Raw genomic sequence first — 27,568 nt, 5'->3', positions numbered from 1 at the left:
ATAAGTCAATGAAATTATGTCTTAATATGAACAATATGAATCAGAATGGAAATTGCCACTGGCTGCTATAATATGATATTTCAGATGTTGTATGTGTTTTGAGGTGATGAAGGTATCAGAAATTTTAGCATAAAAGCTGTGATTTATAAATAGTTTTTTATTTTAGATTTCCAGCATTTACATATTTATTTGCTTTTAATAAATTAAAAACAGTTTTGCCAACTGTGACAGCACAAATATTTCGCACAACTTGCTGCCACCAGGGTAATGCAACTTCAGGGTATTTTAATGAGCCTTTCCCTCACAGCACTATTTTCCTTTTCCTTCTAAGTGGATCTCATGTCTCCTACATACCAGAAACTGCATAGAAACATAGAAAATAGGTGCAGGAGTAGTCCATTCGGCCCTTTGAGCCTGCACTGCCATTCAATATGATCATGACTGATTATTCCCTCAGTACCCCACCCCTGCCTTCGCTCCATACCCCCTGATCCCTTTAGCCGTAAGGGCCACATCTAACTCCCTTTTGAATATGTCCAACGAACTGAACTCAACAACTTTCTGTGGCAGAGAATTCCACAGGTTCACAACTCTCTGGGTGAAAAAGTTTTTCCTCATCTTGGTCCTATATGGCTTACCCCTTATCTATAGACTGTGACCCCTGGTTCTGAACTTCCCCAACATTGGGAACATTCTTCTTGCATCTAACATGTCCAGTCCCGTCAGAATTTTATAAGTTTCTATGAGATCCCCTCTCATTCTTCTAAATTCCAGTGAGTATAAGCTTAGCCGATCCAGTCTTTCCTCATGTCAGTCCTGCCATCCCGGTAATCAGTCTGGTGAACCTTTGCTGCACTCCCTCAATAGCAAGCACGCCCTTCCTCAGATTAGACCAAAACTGCACACAATACTCAAGGTGTGGTCTCACCAAGGCCCTGTACAACTGCAGTAGGACCTCCCTGCTCCTATATTCAAATCCCCTCGGTATGAAGGCCAGCATGCCATTTGCTTTCTTTACTGCCTGCTGTACCTGCATGCCTACCTTCAATGACTGATGTACCTGCAACCCTGCGGTTTTCTGCTCTTGCAGAGACCTTTGTACTCTAGGACTCACTCACTCAATCCGAGATTGCTGGTTCCTCAGTGCATTTCATTTCATCCCAAGCCCCTTAAAAAATGGCGACGTTTTTAGTGGTATTTTTGCCGTAAAATAAATGGGGAAAAACCCCGATATTGCCAAAAACTGCATTTCTAGCCATAAATTAATAAAATAATAATGGTGAAAACTAATTATTCAGAGTGCTATGAAATTTGATGATGCCTAATGTAGACAAATTGATGCTACTGTACGATGCATTGTTAGTCTTCCTTGAATAGTTCAACACGTTATTTAATTATTCTAATTTCTTTTATATAGCATGAAAGAAAATCTTTAATAAAACGTATTTTTGTTCACCTAAATCAAAAACAGATGAAATATATTTGTGTGCAATTTTCATAGTATCATAGAATCATACGAGGTTTACAGCATGGAAGGAGGTCATTTCGGCCCATTGTGTCTGTGTCGGCCAACAATAGGCTTGCCAGCCTAATCCCACTTTCCAGCTGTAGGTCCATAACTCTGCAGGTTACAGAACTTCAAGTGCACATCCAAGTACTTTTTAAATGTGGTGAGGGTTTCTGCCTCTACCACCCTTTCAGGCAGTGAGTTCCAGAACCCCACAACCCTCTGCGTGAAGAAATTTCCCCTCAAATCCCCTCTAAATCTTCTACCAATTACTTAAAATTTATGCCCCCCTGGTTGTTGACCCCTCTGCTAAGGCAAATAGGCCCCTTCTAGCCACTGTATCCAGGCCCCTCATAATTTTATACATCTCAGCCTCCTCTGTTCCAAGGAAAACAAATCCAGCCTATCCAATCTTTCCTCATAGCTATGATTCTCCACTCCTGACAACATCCTCATAAATCTCTTCTGTACCCTCTCCAGTGCAATCACATCCTTCCTTCCTGTAATGCGGTAACCAGAACTGCACGCCGTACTCCAGCTGTGGCCTAACCAGTGTTTTATACAGTTCAAGCATAACGCCCCCCTGCTCTTGCCTTTATTAGCTGAGGCATAGAATACAAGCATTCCGTATAACTTCTTAACCACCTTATCTACCTGGCCTGCTACCTTCAGGGATCTGATGCTGAGAATGACGTGAATAGCACGTTTAGTGAGTTGGTCTTATCGCAGGTAAAGGGTACTCAGCCAGATAGGGAATGGATGACCAACAGGAAGAGCAGTGCAAGGAAGGTAGTGCAGGGGTCCCCTGCGGTCATCCCCCTGCAAAACAGATGCACCGCTTTGGGTACTGTTGAGGGGGATGACTCATCAGGGGAGGGCAGCAGCAGCCAAGTTTTTGGCACCGTGGGTGGCTCTGCTGCATAGGAAGGCAGGAAAAAGAGTGGGAGAGCTATAGTGATAGGGGATTAAATTGTAAGGGGAATAGATAGATATTTCTGTGGCCATAACCGAGACTCCAGGATGGTATGTTGCCTCCCTGGTGCAAGGGTCAAGGATGTCTCGGAGCGGGTGCAGGACATTCTGAAGAGGGAGTGTGAACAGCCAGTTGTCGTGGTGCATATAGTACCAATGATATAGGTAAAAAAACGGGATGAGGTCCTACAAGACGAATTTAGGGAGCTAGGAGCTAAATTAAAAAGTAGGACCTCAAAAGTAGTAATCTCAGGATTGCTACCAGTGCCACGTGCGAGTCAGAGTAGGAATCGCAGGATAGCTCAGATGAATACGTGGCTTGAGGAGTGGTGCAGAAGGGAGGGATTCAAATTCCTGGGACATTGGAACCGGTTCTGGGGGAGGTGGGACCAGTACAAAACGGACGGTCTGCACCTGGGCAGGACCGGAACCAATGTCCTAGGGGGAATGTTTGCTAGTGCTGTTGGGGAGGAGTTAAACTAATATGGCAGGGGGATGGGAACCTATGCAGGGAGCCAGAGGGAAGTAGAATAGGGGTAGAAGCAAAAGATAGAAAGAAGAAAAGTAAAAGTGGAGGGCAGAGAAACCTAAGGCAAAAATCAAAAAGGGCCACATTACAGCAAAATTCTAAAGGGGCTAAGTGTGTTAGAAAGACAAGCCTGAAGGCACTGTGCCTCAATGCGAGGAGTATTCGGAATAAGGTGGACGAATTAACTGCGCAGTTAGCAGTTAACGGGTATGATGTAATTGGCATCACGCAGACATGGCTCCAGGGTGACCAAGACTGGGAACTTAACATCCAGGTGTATTCAACATTTAAGAAGGATAGACAGAAAGGAAAAGGAGGCGGGGTGGCATTGCTGGTTAAAGTGGAAATTAATGCAATCGTAAGAAAGTACATTAGCTTGGATGATGTGGAATCGGTATGAGTGGAGCCATGGAATACTAAGGGGCAGAAAACGCTAATGGGAGTTGTGTACAGACCACCAAACAGTAGTAATAAGGTTGGGGACAGCATCAAACAAGAAATTAGGGATGCATGCAATAAAGGTACAGCAGTTACCATGGGTGACTTTAGTCTACATATAGATTGGGCTAACCAAACTGGTAGCAATGTGGTGGAGGAGGATTTCCTGGAGTGTATTAGGGATGGTTTTCCAGACCAATATGTCGAGGAACCAACTAGGGACCTGGCCATCCTAGACTGGGTGATGTGTAATGAGAAAGGACTAATTAGCAATCTTGTTGTGCGAGGCCCCTTGGGGAAGAGTGACCATAACATGGTAGAATTCTTTATTAAGATGGAGAGTGACACAGTTAATTCAGAAGCTAGGGTCCTGAACTTAAGGAAAGGTAACTTCGATGGTTTGAGGCATGAATTGGCTAGAATAGACTAGCAAATGATACTTTAGGGTTGACAGTGGATAGGCAATGGCAAACATTTAAAGATCACATGGATGAACTTCAGCAATTGTACATCCCTGTCTGGAGTAAAAATAAAACGGGGAAGATGGCTCAACCGTGGCTAACAAGGGAAATTAAAGATAGTGTTAAATCCAAGGAAGAGGCATATAAATTGGCCAGAAAAAGCAACACACCTGAGGACTGGGAGAAGTTTAGAATTCAGCAGAGGAGGACAAAGGGTTTAATTAAGAGGGGGAAAATAGAGTACGAGAAGAAGCTTGCAGGGAACATAAAAACTGACTGCAAAAGCTTCTATAGATATGTGAAGAGAAAAAGATTAGAGAAGACATACGTAGGTCCCTTGCAATCGGATTCAGGTGAATTTATAATGGGGAACAAAGAAATGGCAGACCAATTGCACAAATACTTTGGTCTGTCTTCACGAAGGAAGACACAAATAACCTTCCGGAAGTACTAGGGGACCGAGGGTCTAGTGAGAAGGAGGAACTGAAGGATATCCTTATTAGGTGGGAAATTGTGTTAGGGAAATTGATGGGATTGAAAGCCAATAAATCCCCGGGGCCTGATAGTCTGCATCCCAGAGTACTTAAGGAAGTGGCCCTAGAAATAGTGGATGCATTGGTGATCATTTTCCAACAGTCTATCGACTCTGGATCAGTTCCTATGGACTGGAGGGTAGCTAATGTAACACCACTTTTTAAAAGGGGAGGGAGAGAGAAAGCGGGTAATTATAGGCCAGTTAGCCTGACATTAGTAGTGGGGAAAATGTTGGAATCAATTATTAAGGATGAAATAGCAGCGCATTTGGAAAGCAGTGACAGGATCGGTCCAAGTCAGCATGGATTTATGAAGGGGAAATCATGCTTGACAAATCTTCTGGAATTTTTTGAGGATGTAACTAGTAGAGTGGACAAGGGAGAACCAGTGGATGTGGTGTATTTGGACTTTCAAAAGGCTTTTGACAAGGTCCCACACAAGAGATTGGTGTGCAAAATCAAAGCACATGGTATTGGGGGTAATATACTGACGTGGATAGAGAACTGGTTGGCAGACAGGAAGCAGAGAATCGCGATAAACGGATCCTTTTCCGAATGGCAGGCAGTGACTAGTGGAGTGCCGCAGGGCTCAGTGCTGGGAGCTCTTTCGAATATACATCAATGATTTGGATGAAGGAATTGAGTGTAATATCTCCAAGTTTGCAGATGACACTAAACTGGGTGGCGGTGTGAGCTATGAGGGGACGCTAGGAGGCTGCAGGGTGACTTGGACAGGTTAGGTGAGGTTATCCACTTTGGGGGCAAAAACGCGAAGACAGAATATTATCTGAATGGCGGCAGATTAGGAAAAGGGGAGGTGCAACGAGACCTGGGTGTCGTGGTTCATCAGTCCTTGAAAGTTGGCCTACAGGTACAGCAGGCGGTGAAGAAGGCAAATGGTATGTTGGCCTTCATAGCGAGGGGATTTGAGTATAGGAGCAGGGAGGTCTTACTGCAGTTGTACAGGGCCTTGGTGAGGCCTCACCTGGAATATTGTGTTCAGTTTTGGTCTCCTTATCTGAGGAAGGACATTCTTGCTATTGAGGGAGTCCAGCGAAGGTTCACCAGACTGATTCCCGGGATGGCAGGACTGACATATGAGGAGAGACTGGATCAACTGGGCCTTTATACATTGGAATTTAGAAGGATGAGAGGGGATCTCATCGAAACATATAAGTTTTTGACGGGACTGGACAGGTTAGATGCAGGTAGAATGTTCCCGATGTTGGGAAGTTCAGAACCAGGGGACACAGTCTTAGGATAAGGGGTAGGCCATTTAGGACTGAGATGAGGAGAAATTTCTTCACTCAGAGAGTTGTTAACCTGTGGAATTCCCTGCCGCAGTGAGTTGTTGATGCCAGTTCATTGGATATATTCAAGAGGGAGTTAGATATGGCCCTTACGGATAAGGGGATCAAGGGGTATGGAGAGAAAGCAGGAAAGGGGTACTGGAGGAATGATCAGCCATGATCTTATTGAATTGTGGTGCAGGCTTGAAGGGCCTAATGGCCTACTCTTGCACCTATTTTCGATGTTTCTATGATTCTATCTGTGGACATGCACTCCAAGGTCCCTTTGTTCCTCTACACATCTCAGTGTCCTACCATTTAACAAAAGAACATAAGAACATAAGAATTAGGAACAGGAGTAGGCCATCTAGCCCCTCGAGCCTGCTCCGCCATTCAACAAGATCATGGCTGATCTGGCTGTGGACTCAGCTCCACTTACCTGCGCGCTCCCCATAACCCTTAATTCCCTTATTGGTTAAAAATTTATCTATCTGTGATTTGAATACATTCAATGAGCTAGCCTCAACTACTTCCTTGGGCAGAGAATTCCACAGATTCACAACCCTCTGGGAGAAGAAATTCCTTCTCAACTCGGTTTTAAATTGGCTCTCCCGTATTTTGAGGCTGTGCCCCCTAGTTCTAGTCTCTCCGACCAGTGGAAACAACCTTTCTGCCTCTATCTTGTCTATCCCTTTCATTATTTTAAATGTTTCGATAAGATCACCACATATCCTTCTGAACTCCAACGAGTAAAGACCCAGTCTACTCAATCTATTATCATAAGGCAACCCCCTCATCTCCGGAATCAGCCTAGTGAATCGTCTCTGTACCCCCTCCAAAGCTAGTATATCCTTCCTTAAGTAAGGTGACCAAAACTGCATGCAGTACTCCAGGTGCGGCCTCACCAATACCCTGTACAGTTGCAGCAGGACCTCCCTGCTTTTGTACTCCATCCCTCTCGCAATGAAGGCCAACATTCCATTCGCCTTCCTGATTACCTGCTGCACCTGCAAACTAACTTTTTGGGATTCATGCACAAGGACCCCCAGGTCCCTCTGCACCGCAGCATGTTGTAATTTCTCCCCATTCAAATAATATTCCCTCTTACTGCTTTTTTTTCCAAGGTGGATGACCTCACATTTTCCGGCATTGTATTCCATCTGCCAAACCTTAGCCCATTTGCTTAACCTATCTAAATCTCTTTGCAGCCTCTCTGTGTCCTCTACACAACCCGCTTTCCCACTAATCTTTGTGTCATCTGCAAATTTTGTTACACTACACTCTGTCTCCTCTTCCAGGTCGTCTATGTATATTGTAAACAGTTGTGGTCCCAGCACTGATCTCTGTGGCACACCACTAACCAGCGATTTCCAACCCGAAAAGGACCCATTTATCCCGACTCTCTGCTTTCTGTTAGCCAGCCAATTCTCGATCCATTCTAATACATTTCCTCTGACTCCGCGTACCTTTATCTTCTGCAGTAACCTTTTGTGTGGCACCTTATCGAATGCTTTTGGAAATCTAAATACACCACATCCATCAGTACACCTCTATCCACCGTGCTCGTTATATCCTCAAAGAATTCCAGTAAATTAGTTAAACATGATTTCCCCTTCATGAATCCATGTTGCATCTGCTTGATTGCACTATTCCTATCTAGATGTCCTGCTATTTCTTCCTTAATGATAGTTTCAAGCATTTTCCCCACTACAGATGTTAAACTAACCGGCCTATAGTTACCTGCCTTTTGTCTGCCCCCTTTTTTAAACAGAGGCATTACATTAGCTGCTTTCCAATCAGCTGGTACCTCCCCAGAGTCCAGAGAATTTTGGTAGATTATAACGAATGCATCTGCTATAACTTCCGCCATCTCTTTTAATACCCTGGGATGCATTTCATCAGGACCAGGGGACTTGTCTACCTTGAGATCCATTAGCCTGTCCAGGATTGTACACCCATGAGGGAGCCCCCTCAAAATTCCATCCATTAATTTAAATGCGCAAAAAATTGGGTAGGTGCCACTACCAACATGCTATCTTCCCCAACTGATTCTCCTCTGTGTGCTGCACCCAGATGATCCAATACATCTAAGCACAGTACCTGTACAGGAAAATATGAGCCAGTTTTTGTATAACACAGTTTGGAATATATACAGCTAATATTTATGTGTTCTGCACAATGATCTTAAACTGTTTATCTACAATGACTACATTAGCATGGTTATCAAACTATTGCTTAATAGGATTGAATTTGAGGCAAGCTTATACTGTGCCCTTGTTTAGTTGGATTGATACTGCCCAATATCTATTTTACATAAAACCATTCTCAAGTCTTCCCACATAGCTTATACAGTGTAATTGAGCCATGCAGATAGAATCATAGAATGGTTACAGCACAGAAGAAAGCCATTCTGTCCGTTGAGCCCGTGCCAACTCTCAGCTACCCTTTCCCCATCGCCCTGCAATTCCTTTTCCTTCAGATATTATCCAACTCCCTTTTGAAAGATAAAATTTAGCCTGCCTCCACCACCCTTTCAGGCAGTGCATTCCAGATTTTAACCACTTGCTGTATAAATTTTTTTTTTCTTACGTCACTTTTGGTTCTTTTGCCAATCACCTTACATGTGTGTTCTTTGGTTCTCGCCCTTTCTGCCAATGGGAACAGTTTCTCTCTATCTACTCTGTCCAGACCCCCTCATGATTTTGAGCACCTCTATCAAATCGCCTCTCAATCATCTCTGCTCCAAGGAGAACAACACCAGCGTCTCCAGTCTATCAACATAACTGAAGTTCCTCATTCCTGGAATCATTCTCATAAATCTTTTCTGTACCTTCTCTAATGCCTTCACATCCTTCCTAAAGTGTGGTGCCCAGAATTGTACACAGTACTCCAGTTGGGGCCAAACCAGTGTTTCCACACTTTTATGCTCTATACCTCTATTTATGAAGTGTTTTTAATTGCTTTTTCAATCTGCCCTGCCATCTTCAACTATTTATGCACACACACACGCCCAGGTCTCTCTGTTCGTGCATCCCCTTTAGGATTGTACCTTTTAGTTTGTATGTCCTCTCCTCATTCTTTCCACCAAAATGCATCACTTCACACTTTTCTGCATTAAATTTCATCTGCTATGTGTCTGTCCATTTCACCAGCCTGTCTTTGTCTTCCTGAAGTCTATCACTCTCCTTCTCACTGTTCACTATACTTCCAAGTTTTGTGTCATCTGCAAATTTTGCAATTGTGCCCTGTACACCCAAGTCCAAGTCATTAATATATATCAAGAAAAGCAGTGGTCGTAGAACTGATCCCTGGAACACCACTGTATACTTTCCTCCAGTCCGAAAAACAACCGTTCACCACTGTTCTGTTTCCTGTCACTTAGCCAATTTCGTATCCATGTTACCCTTTTATTCCATGGGCTTCAATTTTGCTGGCAAGCCTATTATGTGGCACTTTGTCGATAGCCTTTTGGAAATCTATGTACACTACATCAACCGCAATACCCTCATCAACCCTCTCTGTTACCTCATCGTAGCGCAATCAAGTTGGTTAAACCCGATTTGCCTTTAACAAATCCATGCTGGATTTCCTTAATTAATCCATACCTATCCAAGTGACTGTTAATTTTGTCCCTGCTTACTATTTCTAAAAGCTTCCCCACTACCGAGGTTAAACTGACTGGCCTGTAGTTGCTGGGTTTATCTTTATATCCTTTTTTGAACAATGGTGTAACATTTGCAATTCTCCAGTCCTCTGGCACTACCCCCATATCTATGGAGGATTGGAATATTATGGCCAGTATCGCCGCGATTTCTGCCCTCAATTCCCTCAGCATCCTAGGATGCATCCCATCCGCTCCGGATGATTTATCTACTTTAAATACAGCCAGCCTTTCTAACACCTATTCTTTATCAAAGTTTATCCTATCAAGTGTCTCCACTACCTCCTCCTTCACTATGTCTATGGCAGGATCCTCTTCCTTGGTGAAGACAGATGCAAAGTACTCATCAGCAATCCCCTCTGCCTCCTTGCATAGGTCTCCTATTTGGTCCCTAATCGACCCCACCCTTCCTCGTACTACCCTTTGACTATTTATAGAAGACTTTTGGATTACCTTTTATGTTGGCTGCCATTCTATTCTCATACCCTCTCTTTGCCCCTCTTATTTTCTGTAAAGAAGATCCAAAGTTTAAACTACATTTTGTTTTGACGTAGATGGGCTCAGCTGGAATGGTGACACGGGTGCGACAGCTTGCCTCAGTGTCAGGGTTAAAAAGGGGAAAATTGGTCAAGGTACCTGTTCCTGTTCATGATTCCTATCCAGCAACTCGTGCGTGTGTAAGGAGTGGACACAACTGTAATGTCTCCTGCCGTTATATAGCCTGCTGTGACTTACTGTCGAGGCTCATGTTTGAATATATTATATCAAGATACCAAAAGATGTTCAACACCTTGCAACCATTTGGCTAGCACGTATCCCAGTAATAAGTCAATGCTTTTAGGAGAGGAAAATACCTTTCCCAGCTAAAATAGAAGTGTTCAGTAAATGAACAGCAATGCAGGTTGATATTTGATTTACTGAACAACTTATACCACAACAGTAATGTATTTAATTCTCAGTGCACTGTAAAAAAAAAGTTATGTAATAATGGTGTGGATTGAACACACCTTGAACAGTGAAGGATGTTTATTTGGAAGAATCTTCAGTACTGTGCTCCAGGTGCATTTTTCTTGTGGCTATTATTCCTTGTGCACCTTCTGTGTTTCTTATAGATGGACAAAAACATGCAGCCTCTCCGTCCGTATGAGAAGACTGACACACTTAAGCAGTTCCTGGACCATGACACGCATGTGCTGCGATTTTACTGTTACTGGGATGACTCAGACACTAAGTTTGGAGACTACAGGGTACTCATCTTGCACTATTACCTGGCAGATGACACTGTCGAGATCAGGGAGGTCCTACCCCCAAATTCAGGCAGAGATGCTGTTGGTGTATTTCTCCACCGAGGCAAACTACCAAAGGTATGAACATAAAATATTCTTCAATTCTTTCCAAACATAAAAGTGATTCCTTTTCTTGAGCATTCTGCTAGATTAATATTAAATATATTTCCACAGGAAGTAAGCGGAGCAGGAGATTGATCTTGAGGTTTTAATGGGCAGGTCACTAAAACCACCAGCACAATGTTCCCAACCTGTTAAAAAAGCAAATAGAATATTGGGATGCATGACAAGGTATATAACATATATATCCAGGAAGCAGAGAAAGTGATGTCTCTGACATCTTTATATGTAGGAATTTGTCAGCAGGCCTGTCAACCCAACTGACTATTCCTGTCCCGGGAGTACATCCTCCACGGGCACCTCATGCCGTACCCATATGAATAGAATCATCCTCATTATAATGGGAGTGAATATTTGCTGAACCACCTCAAACGAGATGATTAATTGCTTAATGTCCCTAGTCATCTTGTCTAATGGGCCTGGCTAAGACAGTAGCTCCTTGTTATATCAGTTTGAAATAGGCTGTTAGTTTACAATCCCCAAACAGATATGTTTGCCTTTAATCCATAGAATCATAGAAAAATTACGACACAGAAGGAGGCCATTCGGCTCGTCGTGCCTGTGCCGGTCAAAAAAGAGCTAACCAGCCTAATCCCACCTTCCAGCACTAGGTCCGTAGCCCTTTAGATTACGGCTTTTTAAGTGCACATCCAAGTACTTTTTAAATGTGATGAGGGTTTCTTCCTCTACCACCCTTTCAGGCAGTGCGTTCCAGACCCCCACCATCTGCTGGGTGAAGACATTTTTCTTCATCTCCCCTCTAATCCTTCTACCAACTACTTTAAATCTATGCCTCCTGGTTATTGACCCCTCTGCTAAGGGAAATAGGCCCTTCCTATCCAATATATCCAGATCCCTCATAATTTTATACACCTCAATAAGGTCTCCCCTTAGCCTCCTCTGTTCCAAGAAAACAACCCCAGCCTATCCAATCTTTCCTCATAGCTAAATTCAGAGACCATGGTCCAGAACTTAAAGAAGGGTAACTTTGAAGGTATGAGGTGTGAATTGGCTAGGATAGATTGGCGAATGATACTGAAGGGGTTGACTGTGGATGGGCAATGGCAGACATTTAGAGACCGCATGGATGAACTACAACAATTGTACATTCCTGTCTGTCGTAAAAATAAAAAAGGGAAGGTGGCTCAACCGTGGCTATCAAGGGAAACCAGGGATAGCATTAAAGCCAAGGAAGTGGCATACAAATTGGCCAGAAATAGCAGCGAACCCGGGGACTGGGAGAAATTTAGAACTCAGCAGAGGAGGACAAAGGGTTTGATTAGGGCAGGGAAAATGGAGTACGAGAAGAAGCTTGCAGGGAACATTAAGACGGATTGCAAAAGTTTCTATAGATATGTAAAGAGAAAAAGGTTAGTAAAGACAAACGTAGGTCCCCTGCAGTCAGAATCAGGGGAAGTCATAACGGGGAACAAAGAAATGGCGGACCAGTTGAACAAGTACTTTGGTTCGGTATTCACTGAGGAGGACACAAACAACCTTCCGGATATAAAAGGGGTCGGAGGGTCTAGTAAGGAGGAGGAACTGAGGGAAATCCTTATTAGTCGGGAAATTGTGTTGGGGAAATTGATGGGATTGAAGGCCGATAAATCCCCAGGGCCTGATGGACTGCATCCCAGAGTACTTAAGGAGGTGGCCTTGGAAATAGTGGATGCATTGACAGTCATTTTCCAACATTCCATTGACTCTGGATCAGTTCCTATGGAGTGGAGGGTAGCCAATGTAACCCCACTTTTAAAAAAAGGAGGGAGAGAGAAAACACGGAATTACAGACCGGTCAGCCTGACATCGGTAGTGGGTAAAATGATGGAATCAATTATTAAGGATGTCATAGCAGTGCATTTGGAAAGAGGTAATATGATAGGTCCAAGTCAGCATGGATTTGTGAAAGGGAAATCATGCTTGACAAATCTTCTGGAATTTTTTGAGGATGTTTCCAGTAGAGTGGACAAGGGAGAACCAGTTGATGTGGTATATTTGGACTTTCAGAAGGCTTTCGACAAGGTCCCACACAAGAGATTAATGTGCAAAGTTAAAGCACATGGGATTGGGGGTAGTGTGCTGACATGGATTGAGAACTGGTTGTCAGACAGGAAGCAAAGAGTAGGAGTAAATGGGGACTTTTCAGAATGGCAGGCAGTGACTAGTGGGGTACCGCCAGGTTCTGTGCTGGGGCCCCAGCTGTTTACACTGTACATTAATGATTTAGACGAGGGGATTAAATGTAGTATCTCCAAATTTGCGGATGACACTAAGTTGGGTGGCAGTATGAGCTGCAAGGAGGATTCTATGAGGCTGCAGAGCGACTTGGATCGGTTAGGTGAGTGGGCAAATGCATGGCAGATGAAGTATAATGTGGATAAATGTGAGGTTATCCACTTTGGTGGTAAAAACAGAGAGACAGACTATTATCTGAATGGTGACAGATTAGGAAAAGGGGAGGTGCAAAGAGACCTGGGTGTCATGGTACATCAGTCATTGAAGGTTGGCATGCAGGTACAGCAGGCGGTTAAGAAAGCAAATGGCATGTTGGCCTTCATAGCGAGGGGATTTGAGTACAAGGGCAGGGAGGTGTTGCTACAATTGTACAGGGCCTTGGTGAGGCCACACCTGGAGTATTGTGTACAGTTTTGGTCTCCTAACCTGAGGAAGGACATTCTTGCTATTGAGGGAGTGCAGCGAAGGTTCACCAGACTGATTCCCGGGATGGCGGGACTGACCTATCAAGAAAGACTGGATCAACTGGGCTTGTATTCACTGGAGTTCAGAAGAATGAGAGGGGACCTCATAGAAACGTTTAAAATTATGACGGGGTTAGACAGGTTAGATGCAGGAAGAATGTTCCCAATGTTGGGGAAGTCCAGAACCAGGGGACACAGTCTAAGGATAAGGGGGAAGCCATTTAGGACCGAGATGAGGAGGAATTTCTTCACCCAGAGAGTGGTGAACCTGTGGAATTCTCTACCACAGAAAGTTGTTGAGGCCAATTCACTAAATATATTCAAAAAGGAGTTAGATGAAGTCCTTACTACTAGGGGAATCAAGGGGTATGGTGAGAAAGCAGGAATGGGGTACAGAAGTTGCATGTTCAGCCATGAACTCATTGAATGGCGGTGCAGGCTAGAAGGGCCGAATGGCCTACTCCTGCACCTATTTTCTATGTTTCTATGTTTCTATGTTTCTATGTTTCCAATTCTGGCAACATCTTTGTAAATCTCCTCTGCACCCTTTCTAGTGCATTTACATCCTTCTTGTAATGTAGTGACCAGAAATGCACGCGGTACTCAAGCTGTAGCCTACCTAGTGTTGTATACAGATCTAGCATAACTTCCTTGCTTTTGCATTCTATACCTCGGCTCATAAAGTAAAGCATTCCATATGCCTTTTTAACGACCTTATCTACCTGGCCTGCTACCTTTAAGGATCTGTGGACATGTTCACCAAGGTCCCTCTGTTCCTCCGCACCTCTCAGTATCCTCCCATTTATTGTGTATTCTCTTGCCTTGTTGTCCCTCCTCAAATGCATTACCTCACACTTTTCCAGATTGAATTCCATTTGCCACTTTTCTGCCCAACTGACCAGTTCATCGATACCTTCCTGCAGTCTCGAGCTTTCCTCCTCACTGTCAACCCACGGTCAATTTTTGTATCAACTGCAAATTTCATTATCATGCCCCCTACATTTAAGTCTAAATCATGAATATATACTACAAAACCTAAGGGACTGAGTACTGAGCCCTGTGGAACCTCACTGGAAACAGCCTTACAGTCGCAAAAACTGCCCTCAACTATTATCCTTTGCTTCCTGCCACTGAGCCAATTTTGGATCCAATTTACCACTCTCCCTTGGATCCCATGGGCTTTTCCTTTTTTGATCAGCCTGCAGTGGGACCTTGTCAAAAGCCTTGCTAAAATCCATGTAAACTACATCTACAACGGCATCTCTCATCGACCCTCCTTGCTACCTCCTCAAAAAACTCAAATCAGGTTTGTCAGACATGACCTTCCCTTAACAAATCCATGTTGACTGTCCTTGATTAATCTGTGTCTTTCTAAATGAAGGTTTATACTGTCCCTCAGAATTGATTCCAGTAATTTGTTCACCACCGAGGTTAAAGTAACTGGCATGTAATTGCTTGGTTTATCCCTTCCTCCCTTTTTAAACAATGGTACAACGTTAGCAGTTCTCCAATCCTCTGGCACTCCTGTACCAGGGAGATTTGGAAAATGATGGTCAGAGCCGCCGCAATTTCCAACTTTGCTTCTTTTAATAGCCTCGGATATATCGCTCCTGGCGATGTATCTACTTTCAAGGATGCTAAATCCCTTAATACATGCTCTCTTGCTATGTTTATCTCGTCCAAAACTTCAACGTCGACATCGTCCCCCACTTTTGTGAAGTCAGCCGCAAAGTATTTATTAAGTACCTTACCCACGTCCTCTGCTCAACACATAGATCACCATTTTGGTCCCTGATAGGCCCTACGCTTTCCTTAGTTATCTTCTTGCTCTTTATGTAATTGTAAAACATCTTTGGGTTTTCTTTGATTCTACTTGCCATTATTTTTTTCATGCCCTCTTTTTTTGCATTCCTAATTTCATTCTTAATTTCACCCCTGCACTTTCTATACTTTTCTAGGCTTTCTACAGTATTGAGCTCACAATATCTGATACAGGCTTCCCTTTCTTGCCTTATCTTGGGGACTCCAAATTTGACAGTTCTACCCTTTTTCTTAATGGAAACATATTTACCCTGAATCCCCTCTTGAATGCCTCCCATTGCTCTGGCACTGATTTATCTTCAAGTAACTGTTTCCAGTCAACTTTTGCTAAACCACTTCTCAGCCAAGTAAAATTGGCCTTCCCCCAATTTAAAACCCTTACTCCTGTTTTTTCTTTGTCCTTATCCATAATTATGCTAAAACTAACTGAATTATGATCACGATCACAAAATGCTCTCCCACTGATATTCTTTTCACCTGCCCAGCTTCATTCCCGAACACTAAATCTAGAACTGCCCCCTCCCTTGTTGGGCTTGCTATGTATTGGCTAAATACACATTCTTCACCTGCAACCTGTGGCCTATTTAAACCTATGTGAATTCATTTTACTTTAAAACAAAACCTTTAAACATAAGTCAATTTCAAAATCCTTTCTGTGAAGGAAAAAATGATTAAAAATCCCCAAATGTGACAAGCAGGTTGATGAAGGCAGCAGTATCACAATGGATGGAGAGACAGAGGACAGGGAATTGGGAGATAGATAGTGTGTTGGTGAAGGAGTTGAGGCGACATTTTTTTTCAGGAGCAGAGAGTTATGATAGTGGTGTTGCAAGTGGGTAGGTAGATTGCATGGAGAGAGATGAAGATATTGTCAGAGATGGCCTTGTCACTGATCAAGACCTAGGAGCTGGTGAGGCCTCATGATAGTAAGGTCAAGGGGCTGGCCATGGATGTGGAAGGGAGAGTTTACAGCAGGATGAGGTTAAGTAGGGAAGATGAGGGGAATTTAAATGAAGGTTGAAGTTACAGAGAATGAGATATCACTCACTGCAAAGGTAAAGGCAGATGTCACCAAAATAATCATCGAGGAGCCTGGGAGCGCAGTAAGTAACCCAGGGGCTGAAATTGCTTGTGTTAAAATTGCAAGTCAGAGAGGTAGCCCAAGGGGAAACAGATTCACAGATGCCTAAATTGAGATGCTGCTGAAAGCTGTGGAGGGAAGAAGGCACCTCCTATTTCCAGAGACTGGCAGGCCCTCTTGGCAGGTCTTCTGAGATGCTTGGGCAGAGGTGGCTGCAGAGGTGTCAGCAATCTCTACTGGACCGGATGGCCATTCAGTGCCGGAAGAGGCTCAATGACATCACTTGAGTGGTGAAAGTGAGTACATGCTCTATTACTATTGACCTTCGGCGTCTGAGCCTCTCCTTCCCCAACTCTTATTTTCCTGCTTCTGTTTCTAGTCAGTAAAGCAGCATTTCGATGGTGCGTCATCCATATCTCATGTGTGCATACTCAGTTGAGGGCCCCTTTCATTTGTGCCTTACAGTTGCATCTTTTGAAGCTGTACATCCATTATTTCCAGATGCCTAACTGGACTGCTACTCACCAACCCTCCTTTGCTTTGTAGGCCAAGATAACACATAACTGTAGGGAGCAGCAGAGGACTGGAGGTGGAGAGGCCGAACTGCAGCAGCTGACCGATGTGGAGGAAAGGTTACTGCGGCTAATAGGGCCACATATTGCCTGCCCAGTGGCCACAGGCACCGTCGATCCCGCTGGGGGCAGCAGTGGTAAGTCAAGGCCTTCCTATAATGCCATCTGTCCGTAACTGCACAAATGCCTATCAGTCATGTAGTCAGCAAGGTGTGCACCTTGGTTGCTGCATAGTCCACCCCCTCCCTCACGCCACTTTTATCCCATTTATGCTTGCAGATGATGACCCGGAGGCAGACCAGCCTGAGTCTGAGCCCCATGTGTCAAGTGAGGACAGCGACCAAATGTGGGAAGAGGTGAATGCCGAGGAAGAGACAGCTCCAAGCACCACGTCATTGCTTCTTATGCTCCCATGCACCAGCTCAGATACTGGGAGTACGCATTCTTTGCAGTTTAGCTTAGGAGAATGGTCTGCACTGGGTGATGCACCGGGGCCTAGCAGGCTGCAGCATGGTCAAGGCCAAATGGAAGCTCGGGAGCCTACTCTCTGTAAGGCAACTTTGCACTTAGGTTCTGCTGGACAGGACTCAGATAAGCACCTCGATGTGGAAGCGTTCAAACAAAAGGTGCTGCCATGCACTCGGAGATGGTAGGGGCAATGGCAAGGGTGCCCGAGAGCCTGTCGCAAGTGGTCAGAAGCGTGGAGGAGTCTGACTCCCGCATTGCAGACAGCTCTGCACACATCATGGAGCCCATCATTGCAAATGTACAAACGATGTTGGACTCCCAGATCTCATGACGCGTGTCATAGGCGATGTGGCAGCTACCATTACAGCATAGGTGGAAGTAACCCAATGTCTTAGTGCTGTAATGGAGAGGATGGCTGCTGATGTGGAAGCTCAGAATGCTCTCACGCAGTCTCAGCAAGAGGCCACGCATCATCTTAGTGCTGTTATGCAGTCAATGTCTGGTGGAATCGAGTCTGTGTCTGCTCTCACGCAGTCTCAGTTCGATGCCACGCGAGCTCTGACTGATGCCATCGCTGCTGGGTCACTGCAGATCAGTGAGGCGATGAACGGCCAAGGCTAGGATTTCATTCATCCTATTTAAGCTGGCATTCATAGTGTGCAAGCCATTGGTGAAGACATGCATGCACTTGTGTGATTGCCGGGTTTGATGTTCCATGCAGCTGTCCGGTCTTTCCATGGATGAAGACATCATTGCAAAGGTCTGCGACATCATGATACGGACTCCTCCAATCTCTCTGTTCACGTGCACAGTGCAGCTGGTACACCTGCTGATACATCACACATTCCTTGCTGCTGCTCAAGAAGTATCTTGTTCGTTGACGGCCCCCAAGGTACAGCACCTATATCCAGCTGAGGAGAGCTTGTAGACCTCTGTGCTCTCCGACGTGGACTCTTCACTAATTCCACCATCTGCTCTTGCTCGCTTGTGATGTGTGAGCCACCAGGTGAAAACCCAACTATCTGCCTTACTTGTCCCACAGAAGTGTGAGTATCTGAACTGGTGAATAGTCTGCATGAGTCCTGTGACAGTGTGCTCTCAAAGGAACCTTCTCTGAGGAGTCTTTGTTGTCGTCGGCGACCTCGGCCACCTCTTGCTGGATGTGTGAATGCCCTGTGGAAGATAAAAGACATGAATGAGTACTGTGAAGATAAGAATGTTTGAAGTTATCATTATGCACATGATCATATTTCACTCGCCGTTGACATCAAGTAAACATGAGTGAGTGTTGTATGCCATGTAGCTTTCTGATATTTAATTCTGTCACTAGGTAGCTGGGAGGCCCCAGTCTCATCATCTCTGATGGCTGGGCACACCGAGACGCCAGTGATTTCCAGTGCCTGCTCCTCTCCACTTGTTAGCTGTGAGATGCTGGAGGGCCACCTCCAGTTCTCTGCCTCTCCCTCGTATTCTATGTTCTCTTCTCCTGCAAGAAGGTAAAAAAGAGACCTACAAGTGTGAGTAATGGCATGTGTTGAACAGATGGATGGAGAGCATTTGTGTAAGCCTTTTCTTTTAGCTTTATACTGTATCTTACCTCATTTGTTAACTGTGGTTGCCTAACTACACAAGTAGAGTTTTTGTCTTTTAGGAATATGTACCGGCATTGAATACTGTTTGTCTGTAGGTCTGTAGGTTTGCCCGCTAACATTGCAGCGCAGTTTACTGTGGTCAGTTTATGGGGCCGGAATTGGCCCTTTTGTAAATGGTTACTTCCCGAGGTTTACGAGGCCGCGCCGTAGGGTCCAAATACGAAAGGGTTTTTACTTGGCAGTGACCGGTGCCAAATCGACCCTGCCTTGCTTGCTGTGCTACGAGTTCGTTTTCCGCAGAGACCGGTGCCAATAGGTCTCTTGCAGTTATCCAATCTGCTGTTTATGATTTAACACCCGCTTATAGCAAGCACACTAACCCTGTCCTTGCGTTCGGGTGAAAAGAGTTATAACGGATTGTCTTATAGTGAGACACGGACCAACGTTTCGAGTTCAAAATCACACAAGGTTTATTACAACAGATCAACACCTCCACTCCACTCGCCAGATGCTTGTGAAGTAGAACTACACCGTGCAGTAATATCCAGTAAAACAGTGCACTTCCCTTATTAGCCTTACAACAGACCAACCCTTCCCGTGGGCTAATCCCTCCCGGGACCCACCTAACTCTAAATCCCCCTCTGGTTTGGTTAGGGCACACTGACATCCCCTCATGCACTTTCGTGAATTGGTTGGTGAGCGTGCAACTATTGAGTTCTTGACCTTCCTTGCGCGCTGGTCCTTCCTCAGCGATTCGACTCCATGGCCCCGTGCTTGGCTGAAGCATACGAGATCTAGGTTGAAGTTGAAGTCTATCAGGTTGGAGAAGCGAGGCTTCGCTCTCGGTCCTTATCCTCGAGGGGTGGGCAAACGTGCCTTCACGTAGGATGCTATAGAACGAAGATCGAGCTTCCAAAACGCTCGACAGTTATACTCCTGTAATCCACAATTCTGGCTGGGTTAGGATGGTTCTATTGCCTCCGGGGAACCTTTCTGGTTTCTTCAGGTCTTATTTTGCGCTAAGTGAGATGTGCTGGGATCTGAACAAAGCCAGCCGATCGATGTCTGAAGGCTTCCCGAGTGAGTGTTAAATGGGCCATCAGTCCTGATTGCTGGACCGTTATGGTTGAGGACAGCTCTGACAGTCGCATCAAAGGTTACCATCGCCCTCAATTTCTATGCAACTGGATCTTTTCAAGCTGCAACCGCAGATATTTTGAACATTTCACAGTTTGCCGCGCATAACTCCACCCGTCGGGTGACAGATGCTCTGTATAAGAGGAGGGAGCAGGGCGAAGCAGTTGGAGCGGCAGACCGGATTCGTCAGGATTGCAGGCTTCCCCAGGATTCAGGGCACCATAGACTGCAGCCACGTTGCATTGCGGGCACCACAGAACAATCCCGAGATTTCCATAACCGCAAGGGATTCCACTCCCTCACTGTCCAGCTGGTGTACGACCACAACCGCAAAATCATGGCAGTTGATGCTCGATATCTTGGCAGCAGCCACGATGCTTTTATCCTGCGGCAGACTAGGCAAATTTGCTGGCCCAAAACAAGATTGTGGCTGGCTCCTTGGAGACAAGTGCTACCCACTCTGCACTTGGCTGCTGACTCCCCTTCGTCATCCCAGGACTGCTGTGCAGCATGCGTACAATGACTCTCATTCAGCCACCAGGTGCATCATTGAGCAGACCATTGGAATCCTTAAACAGAGTTCTGATGCCTGGATCGCTCAGGAGGAGTGCTGCAGTACTCGCCTGAGTGGGTGTCCCTATTCGTCATCGTCTGCTGCATGCTTCACAACCTGGCAATCTTGAGGGCACAACAGTTGGAGGATGAGGCAGCAGTACCACCTGAGGAGGAGGACAAGGAGGGGAGGAGGTGCAGGAGCACGAGGAGGAAGAGGCACAGGAGGAGGAGCAGGATGCGGGCAGTGGCCACGCAGGAGATGGTGCCGCTACCTGGACCCCCAAGGGAAATCTAAACCGTCTCATAGCCTTCATTTGTGCATCTCCATGGCCAAACCAATGAGCCCTTTCACACATCATTCCCCACAGTGAAATGAGAAATGAGATCAGCACAGATATTCAAACCCAAAATAAAGATTTATTACACAAGAAATAATGGTGCAAAAAAAACTTACACATTATCAATTCTCACCCTTGTGCATTTCCTTATAACCCCTCTTATGCATACCTATTCTGGAACTATAAGCCGCAGTGTCTCCTGTGGCTGCATCATGGTTCTAGGAAGACTGCTGTGTTTCAGGTGTAGAAGCTATCAACGTCCTTCTAGGATTCCCTCGACCAGCTCTGGCCCTGGAAGGGCCAGCTACAGACTGGGCCGCATCCTTCTCGGCGCTATCAGTTTGAATTATCTGGGGCGATGCCATGTTTGGCAGCAATGGTAGAGTGGGACGTCTCAGCTCAGGACTGCTGTGATCCTGAGAGACCACATCAGGATTCTGGGCCGATGAGCCTGCGCTACACCCCCGGGGCAGTACCTCACCATCACCACCAATCTGCGAGTGCGACACCGGAAGGCCGCCGGTGGACCGTGGTGGACCTAGACGCGATGGCAGCAGTCAGAGCTCGCATGGCATCCAGCTGAGACAGCATGAGAGCAGACACAGTCTCGATGCCACCAGATACGACAGCAGTAAGACGCTCTGTGGCCTGTTGCTCAGAGTGCATGAGATCATTCTGAGCTTCCAGGCTGGTGGCCATCCTTTCCAATACAGCACTGGTTCCCTTTCGTCTGTACTGTAATGGCAGCTGCCATATCGCCCATGACATACCTCATCACATCTGGATCATCACGGTCACTCTGGGAGTCCACCATCGTCTGCAGACTGACAATGATGGGCTCCATGGTGTGCGCAGAACTGTCCACAATGCGGGAGGCAGACTCCTCCACACTCCTGACCACTTGCGACAGACTCCTGAGCACCCTTGCCATTGCTCCCAACATCTGCGCATACATAGTCTGCACCCTTGTTTCAAATGCTGCCACATTGAGGGGCTTATCTGAGTCCTCTGCGGCAGAACTCATGTGTGAACTCCGCCTCCCCCCCCGCCCCACTCCGGAGAGATGGCATCTGAGGTTCCCTTTGCCCTTCACCATGCTGCAGCCCGCTAGGCCCCAGTGCAGACCGTTCTCCTAAATCTAACTGCAACGACCATGTACTCCCAGTATCTGAGCTGGCGCGTGAGAGTGTAGGGAGCAGCGACATGGTGCTGGCAGCAGTGTCCCCCTCTTCATTGCCCTCATCGGACATGCCGCCAATGTCTGCATTCAGCTCTGGCTCACATTCGCCTCAAAGGTGTCGGACTGACTCTGGCTCACACTCGGCTCAAGGATCTCGTTGTCGCTCTGGCTCACACTCTGGGTATCAACTGCAATCATAAATGGCACAAGGGTTCCGTGATGGCGAGGTAGGGCATTACACCATCCAGCAAGCAACTTGCACACAATGATAACCAATTTACTGGTAGGCATTTGGACTTTCAGGGAGAGATGGCATTAAAGGAAGGCCATATTTACCGATGCTGCCCCCAGCGGGTGGCCACAGGGAAGGCAACATGTGGGCCTACTAGCCGCTGCACCATCTCTTCTATGTCACGGAGCTGCTGGATATCGGCCTAGCCCCCACCAGTCCTCTGTTGCTCCAAACGGTTGTGGGAGACCTTAGCCTGCAAAGCAAAGAAGGGTTGCTGAGTAGCAGTGTCATGAGGCCTCAGCAATTAATGCAAGTGTGGGTCCATTACATGCAGGTGTAACTCTCACATGAAAGGGATCCTCCATTGTGAGTATGCACACATAGATATAGATGCCTCAGCAATTAAATGGTGCTTCAGTGACTATATAGTGAAGGTGGGAAATAAGAATAGGTGAAAGAGAGGCTCAGAGATGGACGGTCAGGAGTTGGGGGAACATGTACTCACTTTCATCAGTCGAACGATGTCGTTCAGCCTTTTGCGGCATTGGCTGGCGGTGAGGTCATGAATGGAGGTCCCTGATACCTCCAAAGCTATCTCTCTCTCTGCATTCACAACGACGGCGCGACTGGGTCTTCCTGTGACCGGCTACAGTACTCGCCTCCTTCCCTCCACAGCTTGGACGAGGGTCTCCAGTTCAACATCCGAGAAGCGGCTGGCCCTCCTGAAAGCTCTTGCATTAGCCATTCCTTCAGAAGCACCAGAAACAAACTCAATGCTCAGGGCCTAGCTGCTAAACCTGCCCTTTATGAAGGCCAGGGAGCTGTTGTCTCGTCATCAGTCAATTGGCATCAGCTGCATTTCTCGGCATAATTGAACAGTCCGCCCCCACACTGTTGCAAAGAGCCCATTCCCACCATCAACACTGCTCCTTATTTTCCCACCAAATTGCTAAATTTTGCTCTAATGGCCGCCCCATCCATTGCGGTGGTAATGCACGCCAAAAAGCCATAGGTGCGCCCTATTTCAGGCAGAGGGAAATTTCGGCCCTATGTCACATTACTTCAAAATCAGCCTTACTACAGTTTAAAACCTTGGTTTGTGACTCTGCCTCCTCTCTCTCAAACTTAACATCAAATTCAATTATGTTACGGTTAATATTCCCCGTAATTTTTTGGGGTTGTGCAGCTTCTTTAACAGGCTGTGTGGTCCATTCAAAAGCCCGCTCTTGTGCGTTTTTTTCAATTTAAAAGCTGTTTCATCGGCTGCACGGGACCCCTGGAGTGCTGTGTGCCCGCGCAGCCTAAAGGGAACATTGGCTACAGTCACTGTTCGCAAGATATTCCCTTACTGTCAGATTATTCATTATTCATTACTAAATCTAGTATGGCCTGCTTTAATAAAAACAGAAAATGCTGGACATCTCAGCAGGTCAGGCAGCATCTGTGGAGAGAAAAACAGAGTTAACATTTCAGGTCGATGACCTTTCGTTAGAATTGGCGAATGTTCGAAAAGAACAGAGTCTTAAGGAGAACTGAAAGGGAGAGGGGAGGAAAGAACAAAAGGGAAGGTCTATGAAAGGGTAGAAGGCAGGAGAGATTAGAGAGACAAAAGAGATGATGAGCTGAATTGAAATGTTAATGGCAGAAGTTAGAAAAAGATTAGTCTAGATAGGGTGTGAATGACAGAATAATGACCAGTATGGCCACCTCCCTTGTCAGAACTGTGCCTGTGACTTTGAAGACAAGACTGTCTCCTTGATATCATTCTGAATATTCTATTTTTGTTGAAAGCATGTTCCAGATCGATTATATCATCCTGGTGAGATTACAGACCATACGCTACTGAACACTTTTGGACCAATGGGACGTGAAAGCCGCTTTATGCTGGATAGCCTTAATGTAGGTAACCAAAGTCAACACTTAAAGATTTTCCCACTATAATGTGTTTAAAAAGGCCCATCAAATTATTGATATACTCTTTACACAATTATAATTGTAATATTCTAGACTGGAAATGTGACTCAGGAGATCTACAAGGACTGCGACCTGATGATTGGGACAGTGATAAATGCATGGGGACGGAAGATTGTCCTCTGTGATTGTGATGAATTCACAAAAGAATATTACCGGAACAAATATGGCATTGGTAAGCCAATATATATATATTTTTTATGTTTGTTTTTGTTTGTCCTTTCTATTATTTGTATCTTGCATTACTTCCACTAAGAAGGCACTGGGCAGGCAACTTATGTTAAAATTATTTTTATTTTCTCAATCATAAGAACATAATAACATAAGAATTGGAGCAGGAGTAGGCCATACGGCCCCTCGAGCGTGCTCCGTCATTCAATAAGATCATGGCTGATTATCGACCTCAAATCCACTTTCCCGCCCGATCTCCATAATCCCTTGATTTCCCCATGACTCCAAAAATATATCTTTCTCACTCTTGAATATATTCAGAGACTCAGCATCCACAGCCCTCTGGGGCAGAGAAATCCAAAGATTCGCAACCCTCTGAGTGAAGAAATTCTTCCTCATCTCTGTCTTAAATAGCCAATCCTTTATCCTGAGACTGTGCCCCCTAGTTCTAGACACTCCAGCCAGCGGAAACAAACTCTCAGCATCTACCTTGTCAATCCCCTTCAGAATCTTGTATGTTTCAATGAGATCTCCTCTCATTCTTCTAAATTCCAGAAAGTATAGGCCCATTCTACACAATCTCTCATCATAAGGCAGCCCTCTCATCCCAGGAATCAATCTTATGAACCGCCTCCAAGGCAAGTATATCCTTCCTTAGATAAGGAACTATGCACAATACTCCAAGTGTGGTCTAACCAAGACCCTGTACAATTGTAGCAAGACTTCCTTACTCTTATACTCCAACCCCTTTGCAATAAAGTCCAATATACCAGTTGCCTTCCTTATTGCTTCCTGAAACTGCATGCTAGCTTTCTGTGTTTCTTGCACAAGAACATAAGAACATAAGAATTAGGAACAGGAGTAGTCCATCTAGCCCCTCGAGCCTGCTCTGCCATTCAACAAGATCATGGCTGATCTGGTCGTGGACTCAGCTCCACTTACCCGCCCGCTCCCCATAACCCTTAATTCCCTTATTGGTTAAAAATCTATCTATCTGTGATTTGAATACATTCAATGAGCTAGCCTCAACTGCTTCCTTGGAGCAGAGAATTCCACAGATTCACAACCCTCTGGGAGAAGAAATTCCTTCTCAACTCGGTTTTAAATTGGCTCCCCCGTATTTTGAGACTGTGCCCCCTAGTTCTAGTCTCCCTGACCAGTGGAACAACCTCTCTGCCTCTATCTTGTCTATCCCTTTCATTATTTTAAATGTTTCTATAAGATCACCCCTCATCCTTCTGAACTCCAACGAGTAAAGACCCAGTCTACTTGATCTATTATCATAAGGTAACCCCCTCATCTCCGGAATCAGCCTAGTGAATGGTCTCTGTACCCCCTCCAAAGCTAGTATATCCTTCCTTAAGTAAGGTGACCAAAACTGCACGCAGTACTCCAGGTGCGACCTCACCAATACCCTGTACAGTTGCAGCAGGACCTCCCTGCTTTTGTACTCCATCCCTCTCGCAATGAAGGCCAACATTCCAAGGACACCCAAATTTCTCTGAACACCAACATTAAAACATTTTTCACCATTTAAAAACTATTTTGTTTTTCTATTCTTCCTACCAAAGTGAATAACCTCACCTTTCCCTACATTATACTCCACCTGCCACCTTACTGCCCACTCACTTAGTCTATCTATATCCCTTTGCAGACTCTTTGTGTTCTCCTCACAGCTTACTGTCCCACCTAGCTTTGTATCGTCAGCAAATTTGGATACATTATACTCGGTCCCTTCATCTCGGTCATTAATATAGATTGTAAATAGCTGAGGCTCCAGCACTGATATTTGCGGCACCCCACTAGTTACAACCTGCCAACCTGAAAATGACCTGTTTGTCCCTACTCTCTGTTTTCTTTCTGTTAACGAATCCTCTATCCATGCTAATAAATTACCTCCCATTCCATGATCCCTTATCTTGAGTAATAACCTTTTATGTGGCACCTTATCGAATGCCTTTTGGAAATCCAAATATATTACATCCACTGGTTCTCCTTTATCTACCCTGCTAGTTACATCCTCAAAAAACTCTAATAAATTTGACAAACATGATTTCCCTTTCATAAAACCATGTTGACTCTGCCTAATCATGTTATGATTTTCTAAGTGCCCTGATACCACTTCCTAAGCAATGGATTGCAGTATTTTCCCGCTCCCCGTAACCCCTTATTCCCTTATTGGTTAAGAAACTGTCTATCTTTGTCTTAAATTTATTCAATGACCCAGCTTCCACAGCTCTCTGAGGCAGCGAATTCCACAGATTTACAACCCTCTGAAAGAAGAAATTCCTCCTCATCTCAGTTTTAAATGGGCGGCCCCTTATTCTAAGATTCTGTCCCCTAGTTCTAGTCTCCTCTATCAGTGGAAACATCCTCTCTGCATCCACCTTGTCAAGCCCTGTCATGTCAGGCTAACTGTTCCAAAGTTCCCTGTTTTCTATGTCAGGCTAACTGGTCTATAGTTCCCTGTTTTCTCTCTGCTTCCTTTCTTGAATAGCGGTGTTACATTTGCTACCTTCCAATCCACTAGGACTGTTCTAGAATCTAGGGAATTTTGAAAGATCAAAACCAATGCATCTACGATCTCTGCAGCCACCTCTTTTAGAACCCTAGGATGTAGGCCATAGGGTCCAGGAGATTTGTCAGCTTTTAGTCCCATTAGTGCTCTCGTACTTTTTCTCTACTTTTTAAAAATTAAATTAAGTTCCTCACTCTCATTAGATCATTTGTTCCACATGATTTTAGATATGCTTTTTGCATCTTCTACAGTGAAGACAGATACAAAATATTTGTTTAACATTTCTGCCATTTCCTTATTCCCCATAATAATTTCTCTTGCCTCATCTTCAAAGGGACCAATGTTTACTTTTGCTACTCTTTTCCTTTTTACATACTTGTCGAACTGTGATAATTATATAATTGACATATTTAACAAAAGTGTGCGCAACTACCTCA

General features: G+C 45.1%; 1 protein-coding gene across 1 annotated transcript in view; it reads left to right on the top strand.

Moving 5' to 3' along the window:
* efhc2 (EF-hand domain (C-terminal) containing 2) overlaps positions 1-27,568 on the top strand; it is a 193,963-nt gene that overhangs the window by 42,066 nt on the left and 124,329 nt on the right. The window contains exons 5-7 of the mRNA XM_070892930.1: positions 10,503-10,754; positions 24,263-24,370; positions 24,479-24,617. Of these exons, the coding sequence (XP_070749031.1) occupies positions 10,503-10,754; positions 24,263-24,370; positions 24,479-24,617 (499 nt within the window). The remainder of the gene's footprint in view (positions 1-10,502; positions 10,755-24,262; positions 24,371-24,478; positions 24,618-27,568) is intronic.

The sequence above is a fragment of the Pristiophorus japonicus genome, chromosome 11 (assembly GCF_044704955.1).
Source record: "Pristiophorus japonicus isolate sPriJap1 chromosome 11, sPriJap1.hap1, whole genome shotgun sequence".
NCBI classification, from domain to species: domain Eukaryota; kingdom Metazoa; phylum Chordata; class Chondrichthyes; family Pristiophoridae; genus Pristiophorus; species Pristiophorus japonicus.
Note: the sequence above shows the minus strand (reverse complement) of the source record. Positions and strands in the feature narration are given on the sequence as shown.